At 39.2% G+C, this 10,236-nt stretch overlaps 1 protein-coding gene across 1 annotated transcript in view; it reads left to right on the top strand.

The window, feature by feature from the left end:
- Window positions 1-7,679, top strand: part of SLC44A5 (solute carrier family 44 member 5) — a 114,140-nt gene extending 106,461 nt beyond the window's left edge. Inside the window, exons 19-22 of the mRNA XM_075097239.1 lie at window positions 861-931; window positions 2,315-2,403; window positions 3,050-3,134; window positions 5,070-7,679. Of these exons, the coding sequence (XP_074953340.1) occupies window positions 861-931; window positions 2,315-2,403; window positions 3,050-3,134; window positions 5,070-5,182 (358 nt within the window). The 3' untranslated portion in view covers window positions 5,183-7,679. The remainder of the gene's footprint in view (window positions 1-860; window positions 932-2,314; window positions 2,404-3,049; window positions 3,135-5,069) is intronic.
- The last annotated feature ends 2,557 nt before the right edge of the window (window positions 7,680-10,236 follow it).

Consider the following 10,236-nt stretch of genomic DNA (forward strand, 5'->3'; position numbering starts at 1 on the left):
CCAGGCATATAATTTTATTGTTTCAAATTAGGTGTTTTTATCTTGTGTGTTTTGCTAATTCTGAATTCTGACAGGTTAATGATGATTTGTTCTCTTTAGTATTTCTTAATGTTTATCTTTCATGGTAGTCAGTGCTGTATATTACCATATCCATAGCCTTCAGTGCTGTCAAGAGGCTGATGATACAAAACTCATTTTCCATCCCATCATTAACATGCAGTTTCTGATAAGACAGGCCAGCAGGATTTCAAGCAGAAATTCCCTGCTGTTGCTTTCCATGAGGGCTGCATATTTACTGTCCATTTTTCTGTCTACCTTCATTCATTCATCTGTGATTGTCTCCCTGCTTTGAGGTCTCCTGCCTTCAGTGTTGTACCATGATATCTTAAAATAATAGACCTGGCATGTTATGGGTCATGAAATGTGGCCAGATAGACCAAGGTCTACACAAATATTGCTTTTCGTTTTGGTGTGTACTTTGTCTCTTGTGGGCTGGCTTATCTGTGACCCTACTAGAAAGACTGAAATAAAAATATTTTAATGTTTTGGTTTGGATTGGTTTGAGTGTGTGTTTTGTTTTTTTTAACCAGCAAGAGCAATAAACAGTCTTCAAGTGCCATGGCAGTATTGCTGCATTAAGGCCTATCTCAACAGCAGACTCGGTGCTTTTTTTGCCTCATGGGATTAGGCTGTAACAAAGCTCATCTCGGTGTTGTGTTTCTGCATTGTTGTATTGTCAGCCTGTGAAACCAGCAGAAGACAGCTTCTTGGTCATGTTTTGTCAATTATCCATAGATTTAAGGAGAAAAAATACAAATGTCTGGTTTGTGTGACTGTATCATTTGTTCTTTGCTGAACAGAGTTGCAGTTCTGGACAAAGTTACAGACTTTCTTTTATTCCTGGGGAAAATTCTCGTTGCTGGTGGTGTAGGTAAGTAAATTGATTTTTTCCAATTGGTATGTTCTATTTTCTGGTACCTACAAGTATGCCTGCTATATTCATATATGCTTAGTTAACAGCTGGCAGTTCTCATTGGCCAAACTATTAGGGAAGCTGTTCCTGTGTTTCTAGGATTTGCAAGATTGAAATAAAATATATTTTTTCTTTTTTTGTCCCTTCCCCCTCCTCCCCAATGTTTTGTTGACAGCATCTTTTCCATAATTGCTTTTACTGCTCTTGCATGTGTTGCTGGAGCAAGGACTTCTGCAGCCAAAGCATCACAGCTATATCAAACCAAATTCACATCAAATTAGTCAGCTGCAGTTGGTTCTCCCTTAGTTAGACCTGAACAAAATTGCAAATGAGATTCACCTGGTAGCAGACAGCATGCATACAAGAGAAGGCAGTGCAGGTCTGCAGAAGCTCTGCTGTATTCAAGCCCACTATAGCTATAAGCTAGAGAAAAGAAATAATGTTTCTAACATCCTTATAGGGTTTTCTTAGTTATCAGTAAATATCAAAATATATTATTCATGGTCTTCTGTGACAGAAAAGTGAATTTTTTTAAAATTAAGCACTTTTAGAAATTCAAGTTGGCAGTATTCCTTTGTGTTTTTTCTAAATTGTCACAGCAGTTTCAAAACATTATTTTACAAATAACTGTATTTTGTATTCTGTATATTTTAAAAGATTACTAATGAATTATATTTTAATCAAAAGTTTCATTTTAGTACCAAAACCAGATGTAAAATATGTTATCATTACTGTAGAATGACTTTCAAACTGGGGTAGCAAACTTTATTTGAAACATATTCTCTGAAATGTAAGCCGTGAAACAATGAAGTTAATTCATGTCTTTGTCCTCTTCAGGAATAAATTCTTTGGATGATTTCTGTTGTAGATGAATTGATCTGTTCTAAACTTATTGTTGTGCTTATCACTAGCACTGCCATTTCTTCTTTTAATCTGAAATACTTAAGTATTTCTTCAAGCAATAAAATTCAAAGCAGCAGAATTTTGCTCATTCTTTTTATTTTAGAAAAGATCCACCCAATGATCTTTGTTATCCCATGTCATTGTCAAGTTTATCATTATTTATTAATTTTGCTATTAAAATCAATAGTATGATGAAACAACAATTCATTAAAGTGTTTCTGGGCCCATGAATATCTTTATGGTAGTTGATTCATTTACATAGCTTTTCTGTTAGTTTACAGATCCAGCAGATAATTAATATTGAGGAATTCATTGTTTACAAACTCTCATTTAAACCAACCTTGGATCTGTTGTCTGTTTGTTTTGTCTCATCCATTCTTTAGGTGTTAGGAAATCAGAGTTAGCACAGGAATCACTAATCATCTGTGCTTCTTGCAGGTGTTCTTGCATTCTTTTTCTTCACACAGAGAATCCCACTATTTGCACAGGAAGCACCAACGTTAAATTACTACTGGGTACCATTGTTGGTAAGACAACCATCTAATCTCCTGAACACTGAGGGCAGTTTGAGGTGCTCAGACTGCTCAGGGCACGGTCTGGTAACAGCTCCTGTTGTCATCCCCTCCGTGGCAGCATACTATCCACTGAAGTGAGGACTGCTCTGCTACACTCTAGTCCTCTGGATCCTTCAGGCAGAAATGGCATTGCAGTGACTCTGCACCTTCAGAAAAATTAGGTTTCACATCTGCTTTGCTCAGACTTCCCAGACAGTAAAGGCTGGTGGTGGGGCACTGATGACAGTGTGGCTTCTAATGGAAGGGACTTGTGATGCAACTCCTTCTCGTTTTGTAGCCCCCCTAGACTCTGGAACATCTCCAGGATGGGTGGTTCTTTAGAATAATCTTGGAGGAGTTTGGAATATATTCTTGGCATATATTCTCTTTGGGGGTTGAAATGGGTCCAATTTGGCAGCTGGAAAACTAGCAGCTACTGTTAGGATACAGTGTCTTGAACCCACGATCCCTTTCCACAGCAGTAGTAACCTTTGGTAGAATTACAGAGCTGCCATTAAATCCTCCCAAATTTGCTTATCAGACTAGGCTGACTTGTGTTAACACTGCCACATTGGTGCCAAACTAAATTTGGGGTTTTATTGTGGTTTGTTTTTTGTAGACAGTCATTATTGGCTCCTACCTAGTTGCACACGGGTTCTTCAGTGTCTATGCAATGTGTGTCGACACGCTTTTCCTCTGCTTTTGTAAGTACTATGTTTTCTTTCACTAATACATGCAAGTCATGGGAGAGGAGTAGAAAACCCCCTTTTCCATTCCTTACAGAATTCTGGTTACATGTGAACTGCTTCTGCTTTTCAGACTGGCTTCTTGATGCATTCTTCAGTGCAGAAGTGTTTTAGTATTCAAATTTAATTAGTTTAACTAATGGAAGGTAGCTATATGGCTCATGGGGATACCTGGCTTTTGCTTTTCAGGTGGTCCTTAGCTTTCATTAACAGTTTGCTTCTGGGTGCTTTGTAAAGAGCCCTGTACAGCAATGATTCACTCAAACCTCTTGTTAACAACAAGGTTATTCTTTGGTATATAGGTGGTCCTTCGTTTCCAACAGAGTGTTATGCTGCATTACCTTCAAATCTGTGTGAAATACCATTTTAAAAACTGTCTGTTCCTTGGACCGCAATGGCAAGCAATCTTGGGCATTCTCAAAGGGACTGCTGTTCAATGTGACCAGTCAGAGAATACTAAAATCATAAAAGAAATCTGTTATTCTCAAATCAGGACGTGATTATAAGAAGAGGATGCACTTATTTAAAAATACATTCCATTTGCTGGATTTACTGAATTAAAAAAATAAAGATACAATTTTTCTATAATGAAAGTCATTCTGGTAGGCCCAAGCAGAAGTTACGTGACAGTGATTGTTCTGGCAGTGGGTGAATTATTTGATAATACTAAGGAAATACTGAAATAGTCATAGGCTTGACCTATCATAATCATAGTGGATCACAGTGGCAAGATAAACATGGTAATGCTGATTCTCCTCTTACAATGGCATAACTTCTTTCTTTTCTTTAAACATTTACCTTCTTAACCCTGCTTCCCTAGGAACTAAGGGTTCCAGCGATTCTGGAAATACTGAGTTGCCACAGGAACAAAATCAGTCAGAAAACTGAAAATCGATGTGTAGTTGAAAGCCATGTCCTGTTTATCTCGAGTTACAGACTTCGGTTCTACACAAACATGATCACAGGCAGACATAGCACTAAAAACGCTCCAAGAAATAAGCTAAACTATACATAAATAAATAGAATTTAGAAAGTTTTATTGGTGCACTAAAAAATTAACAGATTTTCTTTTTAATTTATTCCAAAGACATGTGGTATATACTGCCATGGAGGTATATGAAGATTTGCTTCCTCTAACCTCTTGGCCATTCCTTACAACTGATGCTCTCTTCTTGGCTTTGCAGATACAGCTGAAATGACTGTGCTTCACTGCACACTCCCTCTAGATTGCCCATCACTGTGAAACTGTTCACTGGTTTGTGGCTACTGCATGGCGTAATCACTGGGCTGAACTCAGACCAGGGATTTAGTCATGATCTTCTGTAGGGAAAAAAAGTAACACATCTGCCTCATTATTTTGAATTCATATTCTCTTTTTCTTCCTGTGCTTCCATTCCGTAATGGACAGCAGGAGGCCTTATAGAATATTGTGCACTTGTGGCATCAGGTTTTCAAAAGACCTTTGTCTTAGGCAGTGAGAAAAGGTCCTGTTTTTAAAAGCACTTAAATCCACAGCTCTCTTTGGGACAAATTTTCTAGCAAGAAGTAGGCAAAATGCCAGTCTTCAGTGGAGGCATGAGCGTTTCTGAAAATTTCCACCTATGCTGCCGAACCAAAGAACTGAAGAATAAAAAGGATATATTGCTGTCATTTGAAAATAGCTGGACGTTTGTGTGTCTGCTTTGTGCAAAACCTTTTCTGATTTGATGAAATAGAAATTTTATAGTGTCCTTCATCAACTTAACAATACAGCTAAATTGCCTTGATTGAGATTTTTTTTTTTAATGTTTGGTCTTTTGCTCTCTTCTTTCTTCAATTCTCCCTCCCTCCTTCCCTCTCTCTCTGGTTGTACTGCTGTTTTCTCTTTTGGTTGCTTTTGCTGTGTAAACTCAGGTGAAGATCTGGAAAGAAATGATGGATCTACAGCAAAACCCTACTTCATGTCAGCTAGCCTTCACCGAATTCTAGGGAAGAAGGAACTAAGCCCTAAGAAGGCAGTGGGATAACATACGCTAAACCTCAACATCAAAACGGTGTCACTTTTAAGCAAAACGTGTATAAAGTAGGCAAAAGTAAAAACTGTAAATGATGCTTCTGGTTAATGGGTGATTCTTTTTTCCTTTTGCTTATATCTAAAAAAATGAGCAACATTGGTAACATTTGACTAGTTTAAATGCATAAACTAACAGCTGTGAAAACAAGGCCACGTTTTAGTTTATACAGTGCCTATGAAAAGGAAAATGTAAATTTGAAGCTTTTTTAAGTCTATAATGATGTTTTAATAACTTTTGTAACACAAGTTGCTGCCTTACATGACAGCAGTTTTGATAATGTTTCTTTTTATAAATGTATATTTGTAAAAGAAATTCAGGCAATTTTTGAAAGCACTACCATATAACCTAATTAGCCATAAAAAATAATTTGAGACTCTCTAGTTAACCAGGAGATGGTACTAAATTTGTAAATATGGTGCTATGATTGTATTTTTTTGTACAAGCTGGTTCACAGCTATTTAAACTGTGATTATACATGCATTAATGATTCCCTACACTGAAAAATGTAGTGATATTTTAATCACATCCACAACTGCATCTTTTAAGAAATGATGGTACCCTGCAGGTCCCAAAGAAGGTAGTCAGAGAAGACTATAGCTGATACTGCTTAAAGTGAAGTTTTCTGTGAGTTGTGCTTAAAAGATGATATTACAGAGAGAAGGTCCCACTGCACTTGAAGGGATTTGTGGTTCACACAAATGAGGTTTCATCTGGTATAAGATGGTGAATGTATCATTTTTAGCTGATGTCCAAGAGAGATGCACTTGTGTTAATATCCCCCTATCTCTAACGAGTCTCTGATTGTGTTCTGCATTATGAAGAAGTTGAGCTTTGTCAAAAGGAAAACCAAATGCAGTCTTTTTTTCCTTGGAAGAAAGTCTCGGCTGTATATGTGCACAAGGAATTCCATTGCCTCTGCCTAGCTCAGAAGGGCTTCTTAATGAGACGTTGCGATGCCCGTGCAGGTGCCGAGAGCCAGGTGTGCTCTTTCTGCAGGTCTCCAGGCTCTCAGTGGCTCACACAGTAAGGTATTAAGACGTTGAACTCGAGTCTCCTCATGATATGGGATGAGTTATTTAGCTGCTGAAAGATGCTCCAAAGGATTTAGTTTGCTTTTTGATTACTAAATTTTCCCGGCCATTAGTACAAAATCTATTTGTAGAAAGCACATTAACACTCTGTTCAGTTTTATGACCCGTTAGTGGAAACGTCACTGAGGGTAGTAACAGCCCTGCTCATGGAAAAAGTCTTACACTGGAGTTCTTCTCAAGTCTGTTACTTGAGCTGAGCTGAGAAGGTTTTAATTTATTAGTCTCATGGATGCCCAAGGACCTAACCACACTGAGGCATGCCCCTAGTTTTCATGGATTCCACCGTACTGAATAAGGTATTCCATTACTGTCTGCTTTCCAGGAGTGGCATGGGCCATACCTCTCCCAGATCCGTTACAGGAGTTCAGCGCCTGGAAATACTTTTCTAGCCCCTGGAGTCTGTTGTGTCACAAAGAGAAAGGCAAATTCTTTTCCAGATGATTTGAATGCAAGTTTCTGGGGAAAATATACTGACGATCCACATGCCAAAGTGATTTTGCTCTCTAACTTATGGCTCCAGTTTGTGATGATTGTAACCACTACAAAGGCAGAAATACTGTCCTTCATGCAACAAGTCTGGGGTCACGCTGATGCACAACCGGTTACCACCCACGTGCTTGCAGTCATGGGCACGGTAGGACCTTGAAATCCTGTGAACTGAGGTGCAAGTGACAGGATACTGGTATGGATTCTCTGTGGCCCAGTGGGCACTGTAGCCCTTTCCCCTGAAGCAGAAGTGAGTGGTTCAGTTTAGGACTCAAGTAATGTAAAACAAAGGTGTACAGTTTCAAACGTAACTACTGATTGTGGGCAGCTTCAGTTTTTGATAACCCCTCTCAAGATACCCTAGAGTAAACCTGACGTTCAGAAAGGGCTGAGAAACCTACCTTCAGAAAAAATCAGACTCTTGGCTGATGAAGTTTTTCATTATTGTCATCATTCCTTTCTCATTATGTGCGTGGCATCGAATATACAAACCCCCACTATTCTAATCTCTTCTGAGAATTAAGTCAGTAGCTTTCTGGGGTATGTGTCACCATTCTGTGATTAAAAAAGCTGCTGGTCTGATTGCAGTCCATGTGCTAAAGCTTTTTTTTTTTTTTTTTTAAATACTACTGTGTCATTAGTTTGCAGCTAAAGAAACTGCATTAAGTAATCTATATTTCTACTGGACTTGAGTGTCTTACTGGGAGCTCAACTGAAAAAGCGTATTTCTGAATACAGCGTGCTTTTTTTATCATATGAATGTAACAATAGAGTTTACTAGGAATAAAACATAGTAGACATAGTATACAGTTATTTGATTAGAAGACTTTTGTAACAAACCTATGCATTTACTAAAGGAATTTCTAAAAGTGAAAGTTTTAAATTGTATTATTATTTATATACAGTAAAAATATATATATGTATAAATTTGCTCCACTCACTATTTTGTGAAATTATTTAGAATGTAAGTGATCATCATTTCTGAGAAGAAAATTTAAAAGCCATTTTCTTAATGATAGAATTGAGAACTGTGAAAATACAAAGCAATACCATGTAGATTTTGTAATCAATAAATTGAATAAATAAATCACAATGATTTAATCTTAAAATTGGCTTTTTAAAAATAAATTGCTATTCATGAATTAAGTAGAAATTAATGCAAGTATTTACTTGGGAAAGAATCACTTAAAATATTTTAAGACTAACTTATTGTAATGGTTCTTAACTAATCCTGTGGGCCAGAGTCTGCAGACTTACACCACAGAGGAGGTACTAGTGGCGACATTTACGGATCTGGCCGTTTACTTTGTTGCTTGGTTTAATATAAAATTTAAAATTCCATTCTTCACTTTAGAGAGTGGAACACGTGGCTGTCTGTAACACAGTAAAATATGTCATATATGCTTTGCTCCTGAGCCCAGGGGAGTCGGCGACAGAACGCCCGCCCGTTCCACGAGGCACGGGCCAGCCCAGCGACCGAAGTGCCGGCAGGCTGGCGGTCGTCCTGCGCTCACAGTGCAGCAGAGGAGGAGGTGTTAGAACCGAACACCCGGCGGGAGCCCATCGTGCTGCCTCCTGCGCAGGGCTCAGCGGGTCGTGGTCCTGCCCGGCCCTTGGCTGGGCGCCTCCTCTCTGGGAGAAGTTTTGGAGAGTCAGGGTGGCTCTGCAGAAAGACCCTTTTACAGGGGCAGGAAGAACTCTTTTGAAGATCTCAGACAAGCAGAATGTAGAAACCAAGAGACAGTAGAAAGCACCCACACTCATATCCATGCAATCAGGTTTGGTTTAGTTCTGGTTTGGATTCATTGTGTCTCCTCCCTATGACATATTAATGGATGGCTTTCATTTACATGTTTTAGACCAAAGTTTTAATGTCAAGCCTTCAAATTTTATTAAAAAAAAAAAAAAAAAAAGAAAAAAAAAGTGACCCCAGAAACAAAACAAAGAAACAAGAATGATGGGATCATTCCTCATGCTGAGGGTTTTTTTCCAAGTATTACTCAGCAGCTGATTCTTGGGTGTTACAAGGATGCTGAGTAGTCTTTTAAACATTAGTATTCAAAAGTATGAAATATTTTACTGTCGCATGTTCTGCTGTAGAACAGGAAAAAGATTTTGGCGGATGCAATGTAAAGCTGATTCTGGGACAGTCAGTAAGCGTTCTTCTCAAAAGGGGTTGTCAGAGATGCGATGATGAAGAACAGACTGACTGTTTTGGGTGACGGCGAATGTCTCCCTGTGACCGATTGCTCAGCCTGGACAGCTGTGTCCTCCCTGCCAAAGTGCCTTACTGGCCATTGTTTCACCTGGCTTCTATTTCGAGGTTTATTCACCCCATGTAGACCGCTAACCAGAAAAGGCTAGATAGGAAAAACAATATTCTCTTTATTTTGAATTAACCGGAATTGTAGAAAAGATGCCAGATGTATTTGAACTGCGTAATGCAGCACTCACAATTTCCCTGTTGCTGGTGTCAGATCGTGAAAGTGGATTGTGTGGCCCGGCAGAAAACACCTGACAAGTGTGGTGTTGCCAATAATTGAAAACAATGCAAGACTGTAGATTTTTTTTTTTTAAATAGCTTTAATGTACGGTATAGTGGATTGCTGAGCAGGGCCTGCTCTGCTTTCAGTGACGACGATCACGCGTGTTGTACCTGTGTAACCGCGGGGAGAAAGGGGCTCTTGCGACTTAAGATGGAAAGAAAAAAAAGCTGGCACATACATCGAGTGTTACTGTACTACGTCCATTTGCACGTTCATGAGCATAACGTTCACCCTCCGTTTCAAGACTGATAATTTGCTATTCTGGAGGTGTTTTATAAATTATTCTAAATTTTTTAACTTTTGATACAGGTGATGATTTTTGAGGTAACACATAATTTGTACTGCGCTGTAATCAGATTAGAAAGACAACTGTTTCTTCATGTCTAAGTAACAGTAGTGCTACTAATATTGACTGTTACTCTGCGCTGCAGGAAGTTCACGCGTGCTTGTCCCAAATAACAAGTTGTAAAATCACGAAAAAGGCTCTTTGAGAAGGGAGGCTGCCGTTTCATTAATGTGATTATCGAGGTTATATTATTATCTTGCCAAAACCAAATTAACATGAGCATGACGGTTTGAGCTCTAAACCCTGTTTGCTTCTGCTGTGCAGAAATAGGAACGGATTGTTTAAATATCTTTGATAACTGAGGTGTTTCATATTTAATTCTGTTGTTACTTCACTGTTTTGCAGCTCTTGGGGATTGTTCTAATAAAGGTTTAGATACAAGCCACGGTGAGCCTCTTTGTGCCCAGCGCCGGCCAGCGGCGGGTGTGCCACGCGTGGGGCTGCATGGAGCCCGCCGGCGGCGGGGAGGGGCAGGGTGGGGCCGGGGAGGGTGGGGCCGGCGGTTGGGTGTGGCCCATCTCCGCCCTGTGCGGATGG

This window comes from Phalacrocorax aristotelis, chromosome 6 (genome assembly GCF_949628215.1).
Source record: "Phalacrocorax aristotelis chromosome 6, bGulAri2.1, whole genome shotgun sequence".
NCBI classification, from domain to species: domain Eukaryota; kingdom Metazoa; phylum Chordata; class Aves; order Suliformes; family Phalacrocoracidae; genus Phalacrocorax; species Phalacrocorax aristotelis.